This window comes from Piliocolobus tephrosceles, chromosome 1, assembly GCF_002776525.5.
Source record: "Piliocolobus tephrosceles isolate RC106 chromosome 1, ASM277652v3, whole genome shotgun sequence".
In the NCBI taxonomy this organism is placed as follows: domain Eukaryota; kingdom Metazoa; phylum Chordata; class Mammalia; order Primates; family Cercopithecidae; genus Piliocolobus; species Piliocolobus tephrosceles.
In genome coordinates this window covers 177661149-177683953 of record NC_045434.1, presented here as the reverse complement: position 1 = coordinate 177683953, position 22805 = coordinate 177661149, and the positions used below count along the sequence as shown (strand labels likewise).

Genomic DNA, 22805 nt, shown 5'->3' with positions numbered 1-22805 from the left:
TGATTTGCCCAAGGTCACACAGCTAGCAAGAGGCAGCTCTGTTGAATTCTGCTTGAAGTTCCTGTTTCTTGGTCACTAGGAAATGGAAGCCCTTCCATTGAAGAGGTAGGGGTAGGACACACATGTGTACAGATAAACACACACATATACCCACACACATACTCTTAAAAGCCCCAGCCTCCATGGCCATCTGTCATTACAGTCACCCTCACCCTCATTTCAACCCTCCTCATCCCTGTCAGACACCAGGCAGTCAAGCCATGCTTTTTGTGGTCTGTAGAGAAAAGATAATAGAGATGGGATTTGTTGCTTGGACAAGCAGAGAGGTGAGGATGGAACTCTCATGCAGCAGAACTGGGCAAAACCAAACAGGCCAAGCCAGAGAGGCAGTCACGCGGTGGGGAACTGCAAGGCCAGATGTGGGTGAGTGGTCAAGGAGGGGAGGGCTTTCCCTTTGAACAAGACCCCTGGCCGCTATATGTCCAATTCTTCACCAGGCTTCGCTGTGGAAGATGGCCGGGAAGGAGCAGGCTGTGCCTGCCCTTGAGTTGCCTGTTCCCAACGGTCAACCATTCCCAACAGAGGGGGGCAGCAGAGGGCTGATCTAGGACCCCAGGTATCTGAGGCCTTGTTTTGAGGTGAGAGGGCTAGGCCGGCTGGAGCCTGGTCCAAGCTAGGAAGAGGGCTGCCTTGGCATGACCTCTCCTCTCCTCCTCACAGGCCTGTCCTTTGCAGCTTACCATCAGTCACTCCCTGTTGGAGCCTCACTGTTGTCCAGCAGGAAAGGTGTTCTAGCAGTTCAGCAAGGACAAGGGACTCTCTGGAGGTCATACAACTTAGGGCGCCTCCAGGCTGGGACCTGATTCCCCTGACTCCCAGCCCCTGCCTCTACAGAGTCGCCTCTCCGCTCTTGGAGCTGGAGTTGCCCTGTGTAAGGCTGAGGATGGGGTCAGCGCCCCTCCCCTCCCTGCCCTCCTCCTGCTTGCGGGGATACCTGCGGCAAGCAGAGAAGTGAAGGTGGCAGGTGGCTGGGGCGGTGGGGAGGGAGGTGCGGTAATGAATGTGGACGGGAGGCGGAATGAGCGATCCATCTTTGCATGGGAGGGAGGGGGCTGCGGGCATTCCCCCCACGCACTCACACACTCAATCAGGCGCTGTCAGACTTCCGGCCGCCTGGCATTTTGGTGAAGAATCTCTCAGCTAAAAATTGTTGTCAGTCCCATTTCCTCGTTATCAGTGCAAGGGCTGAGGCAGCGCCCCGGGGATTAGCAGGAACGGCGAGCGCCCGCACCCGCCATCCTCTGCCGATAACACTGGGCCTCCCGCGTCACCTCCCCCATTCATCATCTTTAGCACTGACAGCCCATCCCAGTCCCTGTCCCCATCCCCATCCCCCTGTGCTTCCCGCATCTCCCCACTATGCTGCTCAGCCCGGCTCCTGACCTCCTGAGGGAGCAAGGCCTCCTGAGGTGGGACAGGATTCAACCGAGGCCTATGTGACCTAGACCTACCTGTGGCAAAAGGGTTTGGCTGGCTTTTGGGGGTTGGGGGTGTCATGAGCTGGAGAGAGGAACACTCGAGAGGACACCTGCTGACAGCCTGCCTCTGGTGGGCTTGGTCTGCCCACCTGTGGTGCTGCCAGTAGTATTGGAGAAGGGATTCCCGCATCCGATGGGCAGCTGGACTAAGGATTCCAGGGGCCTCGCCATCCTGAAATGGACTTCCAGATTCTGGGAGCTGCGGAAAAGAAGAGCCAAAGGCTGCTTCCTCCCAAGCGTAGGAAGAGTATGGGGTTGAGGGCTTCATTTCCACCCCAGCAAGACCACAGCCCCCTCCTCTTGGCCATCCCCAGCGGTTTTATGGCCCGTTTTATGGCCACTGTAATGGCCCAGGTCAAAAGCTTCAGGGAGCTGTATTCTGGGAATTATGCAAACGAGGAGCAGGCCCAGGGCCAGAGTATGGATTTTGTCATTAAACCTGGGCAGGCCATGTCGTTAGTGCAGTAAAACCCACGTCATGACCACAGGTCTCAATATAAAATTATAGAGAACACAGCGGGGGAGGGGACACAGGGGGCCCATGGCCATGCTGACACCTGCCACTCTAACCCCTGAGAAAATGGGGGTGGGATGGAGGGCAGAGGACTCTGCTGATCCCTGCCAATGCTATTCCTGAAGCTTGGAGGCAGAAAGAGGGCCTGTTGTCCTGATAGGAAAACTGAGGCCAAGCTCAGAAAAGTAGAATGTCCCTGTGGCAGCAAAGCAGATGAACTGAGTACAGGTATGTGGGAATGCTGACACCTGGTCCCCAGGCCTGGAGTGAGACATCTGGGCTCCAGGAACCCCTAAGAGCCAGACTTGGTATACCAGGCTAATGGGGGCTGAACCCCTGGTATTTCCAGCTCAGCTCAGACCCCATGTCTGCGATCCACCTCTTTCTCCATTTTCCTCTCTTACCATTGCCCCCTTCAGACCCCAGCCCCTGCCTCAATTATCTGTTCCAACAACCTGTCAACTCCCTAACTCACTCCTTGTGCCTCCTGCTGAGCGTCACCTCACCCACAGATCCTGCCAACTTTGCTGGCCCCTTCCCACCCTCCCACGAATCCTTCATGTCCTCCTCATAGTTCTCGCCAGCACTGACTGCAGTCATGGGCTCTCTTTTTGCCTTTCCTACTAATTTGTGTTCTCCTCAAGGCCAAGGATGCATTATATTTATCTCTGAGCTCCAGTTTCTCCTAGAATAATACCCAACAGAATAATTGTTACATGCTTGCTGAGTGAAGAAAGTAATGAGATCAAAAGCTGAGTACAAAGGTCTGTGTCCCATTCTGAGCCTCAGTTGCCCTAGCTGTAAAGTAAAGATAATGGCCCGGAGAATGTCTAGGGTCTTGTTCACCTGTGAGATTCTCTGGCTAACTGAAGGTAGGAGCAGAGCTGAGACTGGACGCCTCATCTCCCACATCCCACACCTGGGCCACATCTGCTGCTGTTACTCAGAGCTTCCCTCCAGCTGTCCCCTGAGCATCCAAGACACAGCCACCTGATCAGCAGGACTTCCTCCCCTCCTCAGAGACCTTGCCACACAGACTGGAGCCTCCTGGATGGCTGGAGCTGCTGTCCCAGCCCTGCAAAGGTTATCTGGCTTCTAGGACAGTCTGTTCTTCGTTCCCACCTTTCTTCTTCCCTTTTCTCTTTTTCTCTCTCTTGCTTCATCGTGGAGCATCTAGGCTATGCCAGGCCTGATATAAATTGTCTATAAATATAAAGATAGATAAGAAATGGTCTGTCCCCCAAGGAACTCACAACTTATTCACTAACTCATTCATTTGCCTGATAAATTTCTAAGGTACAGCTTAAATTTCACTTCTTTGGTTAAGCCTTCTCTTTTTTCCAGGCCTCAAAACACACACCCAAAATGAATTCCTTCTTCCTTTGAGCCCTCAGATGACTCTTCTCTGGGCATCCAGGGGAGCCGTAATCATCCTCAGTCTGGTGTCAAAGGGAGGTGGGTTTTGTGCTCAGCCTGAACTTGCGGCTTCCTCAAGTACAAGGTTGCTAGATTTAACATATAAAAACATGGGACATCCAGGTAAATTTGAATTCTAGAAAAATGATAAATAACTTTTAGAATAAGTATGTCCCATGTAATACTTGGGACATACTTATACTAAAAAAAATTCATTATCTGAAATTCAAATTCAACTGGGCATCCTGTGTGGAATCTGGCAACCCTACTTAGGCAACTATCTTGCTCATCACTGGCATGGCCTTCATCTATCCGAAAGCTGATTTTGACCCCTCCAGGAACTGGTGGGAAGAAGAAGGAAGGAAGATCTGGGCTCAAACTAAAGTCCTTTGTGCAGTCAGAGCATCCATGGATATGCAGGGATGTTTCTAGATTAATAGGGCTCCCCATCCTCACGCCTGTAAGCAGAGGCTACAGAGCATTGCATGTCCCCATGAGTGGCAAGAGAGGCGTTTAAACATCCCAACCAGCCAGGAGCAGTGGCTCATGCCTGTAATCCTAGCACTTTGGGAGGCCAAGATGAGAGGATCACTTGAGGCCAGGATTCGAGATCAGCCTGGCCAAAATAGTGACACCCATCTCTATTAAAAATAATAATAATAATAAGGCCAGGCACAGTAATCCCGGCACTTTGGGAGACCAAGGCTGGCAGATCACTTGAGGCCAGGAGTTTGAGACCAGGCTTACCAACCAGATGAAACCCCATCTCTACAAAAAATACAAAAATTAGCCAAGCATGATGGCACACGCCTGTAATCCCAACTACTCAAGAGTCTGAGGCAGAAGAATCACTTGAACCCAGGAGGCAGAGGTTGCAGTGAGCCAAGATCACACCACTGCACTTCAGCCTGGGCAATAGACCAATACTCTGTCTCTAAAATTAATTAATTAATTTAAAAAAGAAAAAAAATAGACATCCCATGGGGGATGTGCCCTAATAGATTTCTGAGAGGGGTGGCTGGCTGAGGAGGTACCATTCATGGGCACAGCCTCTGGAGCTGCAAGGAGGAGGGGTGCTTGTGGGTTCTGAAACCCTTAGGCCCCTCCTCTAGGCCAAGAAGCCCTAGAAGGCAGCAGCAGGCTCAGGTTTCAGGACTGAGATGCTGGGTCTGCCTCCTGGACTAGCCCAGCTTACGTGTCTGTCTGTTCTTCTCCCCTCACCAGGTAAGAAGAAAGCAGCAGCTTTGTTCGACAGCCAGGCCCCAATTTGCCCCATCTGCCAGGTCCTGCTGAGGCCCAGTGAGCTGCAGGAGCATATGGAGCAGGAACTGGAGCAGCTAGCTCAACTGCCCTCGAGGTAAGCCACCTGCCAGGGAGCCTGCCTGCTGGAGGCAGGGTTCTGGCCCCCGAATCCCAGGAGCAGCCGCCTGGCCCATACCCCAGCCCCTCGGGAGAAGACAGGACCCTGCCACCCTTCTCTACAACTCTGTTTCAATCCTCAGATCTTTCCGCTGAATGAAGCCACTTTCCTCTTCTTGCTCTATTTTTGGAGATGTGAGGAGAGTGACCCTGCAGTCCCCAGCCTCAAAGGAAAACATGAGAGGAGCTAGACAGGGGTGAGCCACTGCCACAGGCCCAGCACTGCCATGTTGAGCCTCACAGCAGAATAAAAGAAGCAGGTCCTAGGCCTGGCAGGCCCCTCAGAAGTACAGCCTAGTCCCTCCAGGGGAGTGGGCACTACCTTCTCTATGAATCTCAGTGTCTGAAAGATGACAATCTTCAGAATGTGCTCAGATGTGTCCCCCACTGTCCCACCCCACCTCACCCCCAGCCTCCCTCCCTTGTCCCTCCTCAAGGCCTGGTGGAGGAGCCAGGTTATCAAAAAGAGTAGAGGAGAGGTGTGACAAATTACCTAAAATCTTAGCAGTTTAAAGCAACCATTTCATTGTGCTCGTGGAATCTGTGAGGTCAGGAATTCAGACAGGGCACAGAGGAGATGGCTGATGTCTGCTCCGTGATGTCTGGGGCCTTAGCTGGGAAGACTGGGTGGCTGGGAGCTGGGTCATGTGGAGGCTGCTTCCCTCCCATGTCTGGGGGTTGACGCTGGCTATCAGCTGGGACCTCAGCTGAGGCTGGAATCAAAGCACCTACATAGGGCTTCTCCATGTGGCCTGGGCTTCCTCATAGCTTGCCAACCTCAGGATGGTTGGAATTCTTGCATGGCAGCTTTGGGCTCCAGAAGCAAATGTTCCAGCCAATGAGATGGAAGCTGGATCACTTTTTATAACGTAGCCTGAAAGTCGCTGAGTCTCACTTCCATTGTATTCTATTTATCAAGGCAGTATTAGACCACCCAGAATTCAAGGGGAGGGGACACACCACCCCCCTTTTGATGGGAGGACTGGCAAGGTCACATTGTAGAAACATATGTGGGATGGAAGATATGGTTGCAGCCATCTTTGGACAATATAATCTACTACTGAGGGACAGTCTGCCCTGCTCCTCCTAGTCCAACCCTTATTCAGTTTAAGTCATCAGACTTGACTGATCCTCCTTCCTTCTACCTTCTCACCGAATCCCCACGCAGGGTGCAGGGGATCCCATAGTGAATCAGAATGGTCTCTGACCTTGAAAGTTCGTAGTATGAGGGTTGGGAGGGTCGGGAAGTACAAACCTGGAGGGATGGAGACTGCTCTACGGGAAGAACTGGAGCTGGGGGGTGTCAAGGAGGCACCAAACCCAGCACAGAGCACAGAAGGTTTCCTCAGGAAGGTGAGGCCTGAGCTGAATTTTGAAGGAAGAAATATTTAGTCATCTATCTCTGTGCTACAAATTATCCTAAAACCTAGCGGCTAAAACAACACACATTTATTATCTCAGTTTCTGTGGTCATCAATTCAGGAACAGCTTAGCTGGATGGTTGTGGGTAGTAGTGGCTACTGGCTGGGAATCTCTCATGAAGCTGCAGTCAAGATGTGAACCAAGGCAACAGTCATCTGAAGATCTGACTGGGACTGCAGGATCTGCTTCCAAGATGCTCATTCACATGGCTGTTGGCAGGAGGCCTCAGTTCCCCCACATGTGGGTCTCTCCATAGGACAGCTTGAATTTCCCTATGACATGGCAGCTGACTTTCCACAGAGCATGCACTAAGGAGGATGCCACAGTGCTTCTTATAATATAGTCCGGGAAGTCACACAGTGTTGCTTCTATTCTATTCTATTCTATTCTATTCTATTCTATTCTATTCTATTCACTAGGAGCAAGTCGTCAAGTCCAGCTCATTCTCAAGGGAGAAGAATTAAGCTCTAGAAGCTCTATCCCTTGAAGGGAGGAGTATCCAAGAATCCATGGGCATAGAAGACTATACTAGTGATAATAATAATAATCCTTGTTGAACACTCACTATGTGCCGAGTATTTTACATTGCATTAATTTATTTAATCTTCACAACAACCCTCTGAAGTAGGTGATAATAATTGCTCCCATTTTACAGAGGAAGAAACTGAGGTGCAGAGGAGTTAAGTGACATCTTTAAGCACAGCTAGTAAGTGATGAAGATAAGATTCAAACCTAAATAATCTGACTTCAGTACCCATGCTCTGAATCACTCCCATCCCCACCACTTCCCACACACACCTAGGATTGGCCTGCCAGTGGCTGAAAGTCGGGGAAAAAAAGATCCTTCTGCAGTTGAGTTCCCTATTTTGACTGTCCAGGAGGGGTCCTGTGTAATTTGCTCCCAGAGGAGGACTTCTCCTAACAGGGTCAGAAAATAGAAGCAGAGGATAGAGGAGCCTGCCCAGCCTTGTAAAAGCAGTGTGCCCCCTAAGGGCCTGGAGAATGGGGGCCCCCAGCTCTCTGTCTGCCTCCTCGGTGAGGTCCACATTACAGCGCAGTCCTAGGTGCTCCACACCTGCAATGTCCGGGGCATGCACTTCTGCCAACAGCCTTCCTTGTTCCACACACCCACCCACGACCCTGCACAACCCCCTCATGCCCCACATCCTCCCGGAGCATCCCTGTGTCCATTTCCCGACCCCGAGCTCCATGCTTCTCGCGGCTCTGTCTTGCGTCCCCGCATCTGTACGCCTCACGTCGCGGCCCAGCCCAGCACCCCTACGCCCATGCCCCCTCCGTCTGTGCACGCCCTGCGCCCCCGGCACGCGCCCCCCTCCAACCGGGTGTCTGACAGCCGGACAGCGGGATCTGCACAGCAAGTGAAATTCCCGTCGGATCGATAAAGCCGAAGCGCTGGCGGCGACGGGTCGATGGTTTTATCTGTCTCGGCCCCGCCGCGCCCGACGCGCTGACAGTCGGACCGGCCGGCAAAGGCGTTCAAGGGCAGCCGCGCCCGCGCCCCCTCCCCTCGCTTCTCTCACCCTCCCTCCCTGCGGCCGCTGCGCCCACCGGACTGCGGGCTGGACCGGCCCGCCGCCGCCCTCGTGATTTATCTGGATTTTTAATTGGAAAAAATTTGCGAATTAATTGATTTCAGGAACTTGCCAATTAACATTGTAATTGGGTGCGTGATAAATTCCCAAGGAGCGTGTCAGCTCCCTCCAGGCTGACGGCCGCGCAGCGGGGAGCGCGGGGAGGGCCCCAGCCTTGGCTGCCCTTGCCCCGCCCCTGCCCGCTCTAGGGAAGCCAAGACAGCAGAGGAGGTTGGGAAAAGATGACATACGGGTTCCTGAGACCCCTCTCCACTCCCCACCATCAGCTCCCCGAGCAGAGGGGCCTGAAACCAGCCATTTCACAGATGGGGAAACTGAGGCCCGCAGGAGGGCAGAGTCTGTGTGTGCCTCACTTCCAGGGTCCTGGCAGAGCCCGCATGAGGGCAGCCCCATCCACCAAAGGCACATGGTTGGAGGCCCCCTCCCCAGCTCTCCCTCCTCCCCTCCCCTCTCCTCTCTGCCCCAGCCCTTCTTTCCCCTGCTGGCTCCTCCCTCTTCTCGCCTCCAACTGTCCCCTTTCCTCTCCTACCCTGCTTTTGCCTCCATTGCCTCCTTTGCCCTCCCTGGCCTTCCTCAGCTTAGCCAGCTCCTGAGTCTGTGGATGCTGCCGCCAGGTACCCTCCATCAACCTGGACATGTTCCCCCTCCACTTGACTGCTTCCTAAGGGGCTCCTCAGACTGGCCTGGTGTTCTGCCTCCTGCCTCCCTTTGCCCAACAACACAAAGCACACCCCACTAGGAGCAGGCTGCTATTTCAGACACACTCATGGGCTCACAGAGTTCTAGAAGCAGGGACCTTCCAGCTCCAGAGCCAGGGCTGGCTGTGCTTCAGACACAGGCACAAACATATACAGGACACGCAGGTGCACACACACACCCATTCCAACACAGAGATGTGCCCACACACACACCCTGAAAGAAGTCTTGTCCCATGGATGTCATTCCCATAGGTACATGGGCGCACAGACACTTACAGAAAGAGTAGTCAGAACTTCCTTTGGCAAAGCCCTCACACTTTTCCAAACACTTTTCCATTTGAGATCAGAGGCTGTGCCAACACTCTCTCCGTCACCCGATCCTTTGTCTTTCCCCTTCTCAGCCCCTTCACAGGGGCTCCATTAGACCTCAGAACTTGGCCAGGTAGAACAAGGAGGGCGAAGTTAGATGGAGAACAGATTGTGGAGGGCCTTCGATGCTGGAGGACGTCCTTGATGGGGTGGAGAGTAAGCCGAACATTCAGGAGCCAGGGTGAAGCTCGGTCAGAGAGAGACAAGTGGGAGGGGCATGGTTGTGACGCCAGTGTGGAGTGTGGATTGGGGGTAGAAGCAGGAGGCAAGGGAGGAGGTTGGCTGGGGTGCAGGGGAAAGTTGGTGAGGCTGACCCAGGACAGTGGCAGTGGCAGTGGGGATGCAGAAGAGGGAATGACGAGAGACCGGGTGGAGGAAGAAGCCACAGGACTTAGTTGGGGTGCTTACTGGGAGGAAGCTTTCTAACTTGGATGATTGGGAGAGTGATGGTAGCAGAGAAGCAAGTGTCTGAGGGAAGGAAGGGACGTTGGGCAAGCTCAGCCTAAGATGTCTCTGGGATGGTGATGGGGGAGGGACTGGATGTGTGGAGAGACAGGCAGGGACATAGACAGATGGGGGCTAGAGGTTGAAGGGTGGGGGCGGAGGAAGGAGTTGGCCCCCAGACTTCCCAGTGGCCCTCAGGCAGGAGTTTCCACCCAGAGAGATGAAGGAGCCTTGGGCATGGAGAGATTGCACGAAAGTGGGGCTTGGCTTGGTGGGGCCTGAACTTAGAGATATTCTCTGGGAGATTTCTGGAGCCACTCAAGATGTGGCCTCTGGACTGGGAAACCAGCTCTCTGGCCAGCACTTTAAAAGGCCTGAAAGAAGCCAGAGGGAGGCTGGGTGCCTCTAGAGGAGAGGCGGGGTGTGGAGATGGCAGTGCCCCCACCCTCACTTAAGCCTTATTTAAGGCCGGCCTCGGTGTTTGGTTGGGTAATGAACTAGATAAACAATTCCCCAAATAGATTAAAACGAAGTGTAACTTACAAAGGCGGCTGGTGATGATGGTTTATTCCCGGGCAGCACACCATTTCTTTATTTCCAAGGATAATTCAGTGTAAATCACCTTAATTAAAAGTGTCAGCCCAGCCCATGAATATTGTACTTAGGAACGCGTTTCCTGGGTCCCAGTTATAATTTAAAACCCATGGATCACTAGGCAGCGAGTGACTGAGCAAGGGAGGAAATCGTTGGGGGCGGGCTGTGGAAATAGGGAGGGACGAAGGCAGAGCTGATGGGCTGGGCGGGAGCCAGGCTGCCTACAGCTGCTGGCCTCAGACCTCTCTTCTATGAGGCAGGCCCTTCAGCAGACTGCTCAGCCTCTGGGGGGCCAAGCACACTGGGAGGTAATCAGGTTGTTGGAGGGAAGATAGGGAGGGGGGGGTCCCTTGCTCAGAGAGAGGCAAGGAGCCTCAGGTAGTACCAATCCAATGCAAGGGACAGCAAAGAGTGTTGCTAGGAAAAGATCCAGAGGAGTGGATCACCAAGTGACAGGCTGGACATTCTGACCCTGAATGTCCCTGTTTCTGTTCACCAGCAGAGCAAACTGAAGCCCAGAGTCAGCAGTTCCCTCCCCAAAGTCACACAGCAAGCAAAGAAAAATAACTGGATTCTGCTCTCTATTCTAAGCCCTGGGTGTCTTCATGTAGGTAGCATGGATATTTAAAGGCCAGCATTGTGAGCTTGGCCAGACACCACCTCAAATCCCAAACCCTCCATGGACTGTGTGACCATATAAATGTCATTTGACCTGGTAGTCAACTTTGTAGAGATTTTGTGAAGTTTCAATGAGATAACATATATTAAGGCCTGCACCTGTCACATACAGTGGGTGCACAATCATTGTTCATTCCTTCCTTTTCTGCTGTCACCTGATCCAGCTGGAGATAACATTCATATCCTAGGCCAGGGCAGAGCAAGCATGATGTTGTACAGTAGATGCCCCATTTCCATACCAGAAATGGTGATGGTAGTATTTGTTTACTGAGTGAATGAAGGAGTGAACGAATGATAAAAGCCATAGACTCAAAAACTAGTTGTTTCTCAACAGCAGTTCCGTGTCCTCCTTGAATCCCCAGTGCCTACATCAGGGCTGGCATGAACCATTTATGAGCAAAACATAATTGAATGGAACCTATTGTAGCTGGCCTTCCTAGTCTGTGATGCCCCCACTGTGTGATTAGACTGGCTGACAGCTATGTTTTTACACTCAGACCTTGGCTTCACTCTGCTGCTGGGCCTGGTGGCCCCTGCACTGGGATGTACATATGTTATGTGTGTGTGTGCATATGTGTCTACATTTGTGGGTACATGTGCGTCTGGGTGTGTGTTGGTACACACAGGTGTCCATATCTATGCATGTGTTTATTGGACTTGTGCACATGAGCAGCTCTCATCTAATCTGTGTGGCTGTTGTAAATCCTTTTTTTTTTTTTTTTTTTTTTGAGACAAAGTCTCACTCTTGTTTCCCAGGCTGGAGTACAGTGACGCAACGGCTCACTCCAACTTCTCCCTCCTGGATTCAAGCAATTGTCCTGCCTCAGCGTCCCAAGTAGCTGGGATTACAGGCACCTGCCACCACGCGCAGCTGATTTTTGTATTTTTAGTAGAGACAGGGTTTCACCATGGTGGCCAGGCTGGTCTCAAACTCCTGACCTCAGGCGATCCACCAGCCTTGGTCTCACAAAGTGCTGGGATTACAGGCATGAGCCACCGCGCCGGACCATGAATCTGTATGGACATGTGTCTGGGAATATGCCTCTGTGGCCCTATGCATCTGTATGCGTGTTTGAGTCTCCAGGTGTGACTGGTTGTATCTGTGCCTGTTGGCAGAATTATAGGAAGTCTATGGGTATATATGTGTGCACCTTTATACCAGGGTTTCTCAACCTCGGCACAGTTGACATTTGGGGTCAGATAATTCTTTGCTGTGAGGGGCTGTCCAGTACACCGTAGGCTGTTTAACATCCTCTACCTACCACATGCCAGTAGCAACCTCCCCTCCCTCCGCTCAAGTTTTGACAATCAAAAATGTCTCCAGACATTGCCAGATGTCCCCTGGGCAGGCGAACATCCCTTCCCCTTCTCCCCTGTGCCCCACTGAGAGTCACTGCTGCATCCGAATCTGCCTGTGCTTTTGCTGGCATGTCCGGTATGTCTGTGGGTGTCTAAGCTCATCTGTGCATGTTCCTTATGTCTACATTCGTTAAGTCTCTATGTGCCCCGTGCATTCTGCCTTGGATGTGTGTCTGTGTGTTCTTGTGCTTTCTGGGTATATCTGCGGGTGTGCTGTACATTATAGCTCATATGTGTGTCTGTACGGGGACCCTATGTGAATGGGCTGCGTCTGCCTCCGTGCATTCATCAGCTGGCACTTCTGTGAGCATGTGTGTGTGAGTGCACGCGCATGAATGTGCGAGCACAGATGTGGCGAGCGTAGTGGGGGCAGCGGGCAGGGAGGGACAGGAACAGGGATATTAATGTTTCTGAAGTGGATCTGATTTGATACGTCTTGTTCCATTGTCAGCATCTGTTTAGCGGGGATTTGTAATACTTTGTGGCTCTGGATCACTCATGCTTAGCACGGGATGTGGCCTTGCATACCAATTTTGTTATTAAACACAGTCCTCGCCTCCCCCACAGCCCATCCATCACCTCCCACCCCAGCCCCCGCCTGCTCTGAGCCGCCCACCATATTTCAGGGCCCAGCTCCCGCCTGCCTGCCGCGCCCGATGCCGGAGGGCCTGGGGCTGACAAATTGAATCAGGGGGAGATCATTCCTGGCCTAACACAGTTTGCAGCATGTTGGAGGGAGAATTGACAAGAGCCATGTCAGCTCCATCACCCCAATCCCACAGGAGCTAAGAGCGGGCTAGGGACAGGGGGTGGAGAGAAGGGGGTCTCCAGGACAGGCAGAATCTTCAGGGCTGATACAAGGAGTCAGGTAAAGTCCCTTTCTTCAGATCCACTGGGGAGTCTACCATGCCTAGTGTCTGTGTCTCCCTCCCAGGGGCCACCACTAGCCCTTGGCCCGTGAGAGAGGCTGAGCTAGGCTGGGCCACTGGAGTTGGAAGGACTGGGTGGAGCTTGGCTGAGCTGGGCTGGGCTAGGCTGGGTATGCCTTCTCTGTCTCTGGGGTCTTCTTGCTACTCTACCGTTGCATGCCCTGGGCGGCAGGTAGAATGGTTACCCTGTTCTCTTCTTTCTTGGCAGCAAGAATTCCCTTCTGAAGGATGCCATGGCTCCAGGCACCCCCAAGGTAGGTGGCCAATTACATGTTTTCCTCCTGCCCATACTAACCTAGGCCTACCCAGAACTGGTTCCTCCTGAGAAAAAGGAGCTTTTCTAGTATCCTCAACTATCTCCAGCTTTTCTAATATCCTCAACAATCTCCAGGTCTTGAACATCATCCTGAGGCCTAGGGCTGCACCGCGTGTGTGTAAGTGTGTGTGGTCTGTGCATGAGGGAGAGTGTGCTCATCTGACTTGCTCCTCTTCCAGCCGGGAGAGGGGTCAGAGCCAAGAATGGCCTGGGGGATGTGGGTGACCCAGACACTAAGGGTGGGAAGACTCAAAGGAAGAAAGTGAGCTATAGCAGATGAAGAAAGATAAAGACATGCAGGTCAAGATAGTGCAGGGCCCTAGATGCCAGACTATGAGGGCGCAGGGGTGTATGAGTGTGCGGGTGTGTGTGTGTGTGTGCGTGTGTCCGTGTGTGTGTGTGTGTACTTTGTCCTGAGGGCAACAAGGAGCCAAGGAAGAGGCTGGACTCATCTGGGGAACTAGTCTGCCTCTCTGAACAAACCCTATGGGAGAAAGACTTGAAAGCATCAGATGGAGAAAGGGAAAATGAAGAGCAAGTATCTGGCTTAAAGGAGGGGCCAAGAAGCCTTAGCACAATGAAATGTATACCAAGAACTCCCCAAAGATGGCCACAGACACCGTGGGTACTACTTACCCAAAGGTGGTTTTGAGGGGATGGATACATGGGGAGAACCAAACCCTCCCTCACCGAGTATCCCCTTCCCCATTCCTCAGTAGAAGGCTGCATCCTTTCTCCCACAATTATTCAGAATGGGAGGCCACCCCTAGCCCATTGTATAGGGAGTGAGGAATGACTATGGAAGATTTGGGAAGGGTGGAATCAGTGCAGGAGAGTGTTTGGAGAGATTAGAGCAAACACCAAGGTGAGAATCTGGGGGACTCCTGCACTTGGTGTCAAGATAAGGTGTAGGAAGCAGGGAAGGAGACAGAGGAGGAAAGCTCAGTGAGTTAAGAGGGGCACAGGAGAGTGTGGTATCTCAGGATCCTAAGGAAGAAAGTTTCTAAACGTATCAGGCGGTCAGCAGTCAAACTGGGAAAGACTGGAGAAGGGGCCCGTTGTATTTAGAAGTCTGGCAGTGACTGGTGACCTCTAAGAGGGCAGTTTTGGGAAAGGAGCCAGAGTGACAAGTATCACCTCCACGGGGTAGGCCCAGATACCCTGCAAGCCTTTCAAAGGTATAGGAATGGATCGTGTACCTTCATTTAGAAAACTGCTCACCTGAGCAAGCTGGGAGAAGAGGAGCAGAGCGCCTAGCCCAGCCTTGGGTGGGTGTAGGCCTTGGCCAAGGAGCCAAAGCCCCAAAGAGAAAGGGGAGGCTAGAGGTGCCAGGCAGCTACAGACTCACAGAGGTAGGGAGCTATACTCACTGAGTGTGGCCCAGCCTGCAGCATTTAATGGTGTGGTTCAGGAAAGTCAGAGACAAGCTTCCAAGTCGGCCACCACAGGTGACAGCTGACACCTGAGCACGGCTGGCAGGGTTGGGGACTTGGACATCAGTGAGGCCTGTGTTCTAAGGACAAACCCCTGGCAGACACAATCTACCTCTGTCCCTAGCTCCCCACAGATGCAGACCCACACACACTCAGGTCACAATACAGACATAGGAAGTCTTAAACATGTGTCCTGAAACCACAGACCGAGGCATACTGACCATCAGACACAGAGACAAGGGACACTTGCTCACCCACTTCCAGATATATGCCCACACCCCCAAAGCTGAACAGTTCAGGGTCTATCCTCTGCCTTGACCTAGGCTTTAGGGAAGCAGGTCATGAGTGGAAGAGGCAAGAGAGAGAAGGTTCAAACAAGAGACTGAAAGGACAGGGAGAAGGAGGGAGGGAGGAGGAGGAGAGGGCGAGGGGGCCTTAGACAAGATTGATGGCCTCGTTGCCATTAAGAAAAAAATTAGCCGGTGGCGGCTATCATATTAAAGGGTGAAGAAGCCGTGAATTATTTTCTTAAAGATCTTATCGCTTACAATGATAATTTTACCTTCCAAAAGGCCACTTTTAATGAGGCGAAGAGCCAGGCAAAAAGTCATGATTTAATGCCGGGATTTTTTTTTCAAAACACATTTTACTGCTTTTTGGTCCATGTTTAAAAAGCGCCAGTGACCTTTTTTTATTCCGCTTGCCCCAGGTGTAACGCCGAGGCCTCTCAGGGCTTCTAACCTAGAGAGAGGGAGAGAGAGAGAGGAAGCGAAGGCGCACAAACAGGAGCTTTTTCATGGGCCGGAGGTCGGGGTGACCCACACTGTTCCCCCTCCTTAGCATCTTCCTTGGGACCAGAGAAGGAGAAGAACATTGCCTGAGAGCACCTCCTCTCTGAGCTGAGGGCTGGGTCACCCACGAGGCCTCCCACCGGGCTTGGGTGGGTGAAGAAGGAGCTCCACGTTACAGAGAATCCCGCACAGGCCCTTTCCAGCCTCTTCTCTCCTCCAGCTCCTGGGGTATGGGCAAGTCAGGGAGCCCTGCCAGACCAGCAGCTGTCCCTTCCCTTTCCAGGGCCCTTTCCAGTCCAAGCCTGAGGATGCGCAGCATGGCCACCGCATGCGGGTCACATCCTAAGGCTCAGGCGGAGATGAAGGATAAATGGCTGCTCCATCTTTCCCAAATTGCTTTCTTTGGGCTGTCACTGGCGATTTGGCGTGCTTTTCTAAGCTGGGGAGGACTCCTAGGGAATTGTGTGCTTCCGGCTCAGAGCTGTACAGGCTGGAGAAGGTAGGGGGAGGAAGTATGGATTGCTTTCAGGCCTCTAGGCCCCCCGTTTGCAGCTGAACAGGCCTTGGCAAGAGCTGGCTCTCAGGCAGAATGTGCCATGTGGTATTTCAAACTGTGGTGCTTGCACACAATTTCAAGCGGACAGTTTATTAATCTAAACTGCAGGCGTATGTAGAAGAGGCCATACAAGATTGACATGGGGGGATTAGTTTTGCTGGGGTTTTTGCTAGGGTCATCAACGTAGCACCAGGATAAATGGACCAGTGGACATCCCTAGCTGCACGTGGGAAACTCACATGCTATTTAATTTACTGTCTCTATTGTGAGGCTGCCATCAGCCTGTATTAAGGGCAGGCAGGGTAGCAGGTATATGGCTTTACCCCCAACCCTTCATGGGGATCCCAGAGTCTCTGCTCTCCAAGGGAAAACAAAACATATACAGTCTCAGTCTACTGGGAGTGGACTGGGAGTCTCGCTCCACTGGGGCAGAGATTAGCCTAAGCAGGGTCCCTCAGGGGGTCTCTACCCATCCCTAAAACCAAGCCATGCTCTCCCACAACTACACTCCCAGGACTTGACACCATGCCTTTAGAATCTCGAGAGTGGTCTTTCTATCCCTCAGCCTCCTTCTCTTTGCCTCGCTCCCAAAAGTGCCACAGGACTGGGAACTCTAGAGACTGACTGTAGGTCTCATTCGGCCTGAGGCCACGTGTCCTTTTTCTTCTTCCAGTCCCTCCTGTTGTCTGCTTCCATCAAGAGGGAAGGAGAGTCTCCAACGGCATCACCCCACTCATCTGCCACCGATGACCTCCACCACTCAGACAGATACCAGGTGAGGAGGGGTGGTGGGTGGCCATGAGAAGCAAGCTCACCTGGGGGAAGGTTTCAAGAGCCTACCTGGTGCTAACTCCTCCTCTCCTCCACAGGCCACAGGAGAGGCCTGAACTGGGTTTGGTTCCCTCTGTGTCCAGTGCCCCTAAATGAACCCAGGAGGCATAGGTGTCAGGGAATAGGCCTTAAATAGATGGATTTTAGGGAGAGATGCCAAGGTTATGTGGGCTCCATGGGCTCTGAGCACCTCTGAATCATTCTATCCATCAGGAAGTATCCTATGGGGTTTGGTTTCATAAGAGACCCAGATACACAGCCCAGAATCACCTGAAGATTTCAGACTTCAAAAGCATGATACTGGCTGGGCGCAGTGGCTCAGGCCTGTAATCTCAGCACTTTGGGAGTCCAAGGCAGGCAGATCACGAGGTCAGCAGTTCGAGACCATCCTAGCCAACGTGGTGAAACCCCGTCTCTACTAAAAATACAAAAATCAGCCAGGCATGGTGGCAGGCGCCTATAATCCCGGCTACTCCAGAGGCTACGGCAGGTGAATCACTGGAACCCGGGAGGCAGAGGTTGCAGTGAGCTTAGACCACGCCATTGCACTCCAGCCTGCGCGATAGAGCAAGGCTCCGTCTCAAAAAAAGAAAAGCATGATACCTTAAGCAAATAACCATTCAATGCCGCCAACCCTGGACACTGCCTGTGAGCGTCTTGGGCAAATAGGAAGGGAGTCATCACACAGTCCTACAAGATCATAGCAGAGGGGCCTAAGGGTAGCATCTTAGCTATAGATAGACCTTCTCTGGAGCAGGAAGGACAAAGAACTTCCCCCAAAACTTTTGTCTAAGGAGAGGCAGAGCCCTGTCTTTCAGAACCCCAGAGCCGTTCGATGAAAGAAAACAATTCCTATTCCAAGGAACATTTGTCCAAATGGCAACAGCGCTTCTCAGGGAGGGCCAGTGTGAGAAGGGAAGAACAGCCGTGATCTGATGTGGAAAAACAGGGCTGCAGGGACCTGTAAGCTGGGGTAGGGAACCAGGGGCCCTGCTGGCACACCTGACCCCTTATGGGAATTACAGAAAGGTGTTCTCTCTGCACCCCTTCCTTACAGCTGACACAGCCTGGCCTGGCACAGGGTGCAGAGCTTGGAGAGTAGAGTGCCCAGCACGGCTGGACAGACTCCACCGAATGCCTTCACACGGGACTCAAACTGCAGAGCCCAAGAGCAAGCCCTGGGAAGGGATCCCTGCTCTCTCTAAAGGACCCCAGTTTCAGAGACGAAGCCCAATAAGCCCCTGGGAGACATTGCCCCGATCCAGACAACCCTGGTTCAAGGCAGAGAAATGACCAGACCCCAGGGAATTCTGATCTGAGAGGGAACAGAGACAAGGTTTTGTTGCAGAGCATTCTGGTCTGGAGGAACAGACAGAGCCCCACCTTCAGAGGCCCGTCCTCTGTACTGCACTCATGGCATGCACCTTGCCATCTGTTCAACTAGGAAAGAGTAACCATCAGGCAACAATGCCTCAACTGCCTGACCCACCTTCCTCCCCACAAATGTATTTCTTTTATCTCCTAGAGACTATGAGGAAAGCTATGGACTCTCTTGCCTAAAAACATACACATGTGTTTTTACATACCACACAGGCACACACACATGCAGTATTATACATACAATTTCAGGAGGTTAGGAAAGCTCTAGAGCCCATCCCAGTACCACTTAGAGATCTCTGAAGCCCAGGTTAAGACCCAAGACCCTGTTCTAGACTCTAAGCACACCTCCTAAAGGACAAATCAAACTACGTTGTATCCTACAAGATAAAGCTGAAGCTCCTTATCATGGCAGCAAGGCCTTCTGTGATACGGATTCAACCTGTATGTCCAGCTTCCATTCCACATACTGTCCATGAATCCTATGGGCTATGCTCACTGAACTAACACTCACCACTCCCTGGATGACGCATTTCTTTCTTGCCTCTATATCTTTTCACATGCTATTTCTTCTAACAGAACTGTTTTACCCCACTCCATCAAATTTCTATTTATGCTTCCAAATCCTGCCCAAATATCATCTCCTCCAGGAAGCCTTTCTGGATGAGCTATCTCATGACCCTTGTGTGTCCTGGTTATTGCCCCTGTCACCCTACATTGTGATCACCTGTTTAGGTATGTTTCCGTTATCTACAAAACATCCCAAAATTTAGTGGCTTAACACAACTCATTATTTATGATGCTGTGGGTTGAGTGGGCATTTCCTCACTCATGCAGCTCATTCATCCCGGAGGACAGGCTGGGCTGGAAAGTCCAAAATGGCCTCACTGCATGTTTGGGAGATTGGGTGTCTTGGCTCTCTTCCATGTGGCCTCCCATCCTCCAGTATGTTCAATAGCTTTCTTACTTAGCAATCTCAGGGCAGTGTCACACCAAGAAGGTAAATGCCAAAGCTACAAGGCCTCTTGAGGCCTAGAATCTGGAACTCACACATCACTTCTACCAGCTTCTATTAAGCAAAGCAAGTCACAAAGCTAGCCCATAATCAAGGGATGAGGAAAGGCAGCTCTTGATAGGAGAAGATGCAAATAATTCTGGCCGTATTTAATCTTTCACAATGAATCTGACTCCACTAGACTTGGAGTTTCTCCAAGGCAAGGACCTTGTCTTATCCTTCCTTTACTCAAACATTTATCTAGTACTCACTCATGCTCAGCTTAGTGTCCTTGCCTTCAAGGGGTTAGATTTGCAGATAGATAATTGCGGTCCAGTGTTTTGAGTGCCATGACAGGAGTATAAATAAGTTTCTAGGGGCCAGGCACAGTGGCTCATGCCTGTAATCCCAGCACTTTGGGAGGCCAAGGCAGGTAAACTGCTTGAGGCCAGGAGTTCAAGACCAGCCTGAGCAACATGGCAAAACCCTGTCTCTACTAAAAATATAAAATTTAAAAAAAATTAATAATAAAGAATAAGTTTCTAGGATACTACAGTAGAAGGAAGGGAAAATCAGAGCAAGCTTCACACAGGAGATAATGACTGAAAATGGACTCAGAGAAGGAACAGAAGTTCACTTGGCAGACAAGGAAGAAAGGTTACTCCAGATATAAAGGCAACACTATGTACAGAGAACACAGAGGTGTAACAGAATGATATATCTGGGGACCTGCCAGTAGTTTGGTTTTGTTAGAAAGTAGAATGCAAGGAAAGTTAGTAGATGAAGCTGGAAAGCAACCCAGGGACTAGCTGGGTATCCCGTCCCTTGCTCTTTACACAAGGCCCGGCATGTAGTAGTTGTTCAGCTATGTTGGATTTTTAAAGTCACTGAGCTAGGCCTTGAAAGCAGCGGGTACTGGTTTCTGGGTTTTGGTTTTTGTTTTTTATAGAGACAGGTTCTCACTATATTGCCCAGGCTGGTCTTGAACTCCTGGGCTCAAGCAATCCTCCTGCATTGGCCTCCCAAAGTGCTAAGATTAAAGGCATGAGCCATCGTGCCCAGCCTTGGTTTCCAGTTTGAATTCTCATTTACTTAGCCCCTGCTGACCTCATAGCCCTCTTTATCATTACCTCACTTAAACCTCATAGCAACTGTATTCATCATCCCCAATCTATTACCAAGGAAACAGGCCTAGAAAGAAGTGACTTTTCTAAGGACATATAAATTGCAAGTAACAGAATTAGGACTTGAACTTGAGTCTGTTTGGCCCTCAATCTGAGATTGTTTCCCAACCAACCCATCACTGGGCTCAGGGCTTATCTCATAAAGTCTTTCTCCCCTTCCCACTGATGTCTCTTTCATGCAAGACACTGTGCTGGGTAAATGGCTAGAGATGACCTCCCAGGTACAAGGGACAGATATGTAAACAAACAGTCAAAATATACATGATCAAAGAGAAGCAGTGGAACTGCGAAAACTCAGAGGAGGCATCAAACCCAGGCTTGGGGGACAGAACTAAGTCTTACCAGAGTCCTGAAGGATGAACAACAGTTAACCAAGCAGGGGATACTGGAGGCCATGGAGGCTCTCTGGCCTGGAGTCCAGAGCATGGAGTGCTCAAAGAGCTACAGTTAGCTCTGCAAAGCTGAGTGGCAGGAGTGTAAAGGGAGAGAATAGCAGTGGGAGAAGAGTCTGGCGAGGCAGACAGGGCAGGCCTATATGCCAGGTTGCAGATCTTGGTGGAGAACCACTGAAGGATTTAAAGAAGGAGAGGGTTAATTGTATCCAATAGAAGTATCACATTGTGTGTAGTGTGGAGGATGGGTTGCAGAGAGAGAAGCTGGAGACCAAAAGATGAGACAGGAAACAGCTGCAAATTCAGAGAGCTCGTAAGATTATGTATGACTGGAGCACAACGACAACCAAGGTAGGTACAACCATGGAAAAAAACTCAGGGCTGACTTGCCTATGCCCAGCACCATGCTGGGCTCTGGGTTCACCCAAATAACTCACACATGGCCCCAACCCTGAAGTGGTCAGTCCACTGATAAAAACCTACACAAGCTATGATAACAGCGCAGAGATGAATGTACTCTTACACAAGGCAAAGCTATTTTTCAGTTACAGACCAGGAAGGATGAGTAGGAGATACAAAGGTGGAGTTGAGAAAACTAGAGACCTTTCAAAGTAGACTTTCAGGATCTAGAAAAGGACTGAGTGTGATGGATGGAGAAGGTGGGGTCAGGGGCGACTCTCAACTTTAGTCTGTGGGCACACCTGAGTAGATGATGGCTTCCTCTTTTGAATAGGGAACCCAAAAGAAAGGCCTCTGTTTGGCGGATACTGAGTTTAATGTTGGCCATGTGGGTATGCCGTGCCTATGGGAGCTCCAGGGGCCGTGCAGCAGACAGCTGACATGTTGGGAGTCGTCTGATAACAAAACTGGGTGGCCTAGGGGTTGGGCGGGGATCGCCCACGGACGATCGGGAATTCCGACGCCTTGTCTCCTGCAAAGCGCCCAACGCGATGCCTCTGCCCTAAGGGCAGCCGCGCGGAAGGCAGGCACAGGAGGCGGGAGCTGGGGCCGGGCGGTGGGGCGAAAGGAGCCCCGCAGCGGGAGGGGGCGTGGAGGGGGGAGGTGGAAGGACTTTGCAGCCGCTAAAGCTGGGGTTGGTAGGCTTCACGGGCGGTGGGAGGGACCCCGGGGAGGCTTCTGCTGGTTGCTACCGGAGTACAAACGGCAGCTTCCTGGTCTCGGTCCGGCCGCCCCCCCGCATTGTGAACTTTCACCCCCAGCGCGCGACGGCGGCAGATCACGTGATCAGGGCCAACATGGCCGCCGCCGCCGCTGGGAGCTGAGGTGCCGCCGCCGCCGGGCAGCCGGGGGGAATCCGCCCGCATCGCCGCCCTCGCCGGCCGGGCGGCCGTGGGGCCCAGAGTGCCGGAGGCCGGGGCTGGGGCGGCACCGCGCAGCGGCCGCGGGGTCCCGTTAGAGCAGCGTCCGGCGGCTATGCCGAGAGCCCGGAGCGGCCGGAGGAGCAGAGGGGCCGGCGGGAGGGAGGAAGTAGGTTTGTTTACGGGCTGTTTGGGGCGGAGCAGGCTTGGTTGGGGGTCCGGTGCTGGGGCGGGGGTCAGGACTCCAGGCCGCGCCTGACGCTCTCTTTTCTTTTCTTGCATCTGCCCGCGATCTTCTCCCAGACCTTTCTGCGAGTACGAGCCAACCGGCAGACCCGACTGAATGGTGAGTCCTGCCCGGCCCCTCCCTCCGCCCCACCCCCGGCCTCCTCCCTCCCTCACTGCCTGCCGCTCCTGGCTTGCCTGGGTCTCTTCGACTTTTGGGCCCATTGGCTTCTTCGCAGTCACGGCGCCTGAGTATGTGCAAACCAAAGCTGCCGCTCTCAGTTTCCCCGTCTGTCTAATGGAGGTATGGCTCCCAGTCCTTGCCCAAACCTCTCTAAAGGCCCTGAAGAGCCCTGGGTGGGGGCAATAAGTGCCGGGGAATGAGGAACGAGCT

At 52.3% G+C, this 22805-nt stretch overlaps 1 protein-coding gene across 6 annotated transcripts in view; it reads left to right on the top strand.

The window, feature by feature from the left end:
• The window catches only part of RNF220 (ring finger protein 220), a 254906-nt gene that overhangs the window by 212753 nt on the left and 19348 nt on the right, over positions 1-22805 (top strand). For 5 of the 6 annotated variants that reach the window (XM_023221416.1, XM_031934182.1, XM_023221417.2 and 2 more), the window contains exons 3-6: positions 4693-4825; positions 13202-13247; positions 16763-16864; positions 22490-22532. In XM_023221416.1, the coding sequence (XP_023077184.1) occupies positions 4693-4825; positions 13202-13247; positions 16763-16864; positions 22490-22532 (324 nt within the window). Of the gene's footprint in view, positions 1-4692; positions 4826-13201; positions 13248-16762; positions 16865-22100; positions 22356-22489; positions 22533-22805 lie in introns of those variants that run through there. The other variant, XM_023221418.2, reaches the window with a different exon arrangement.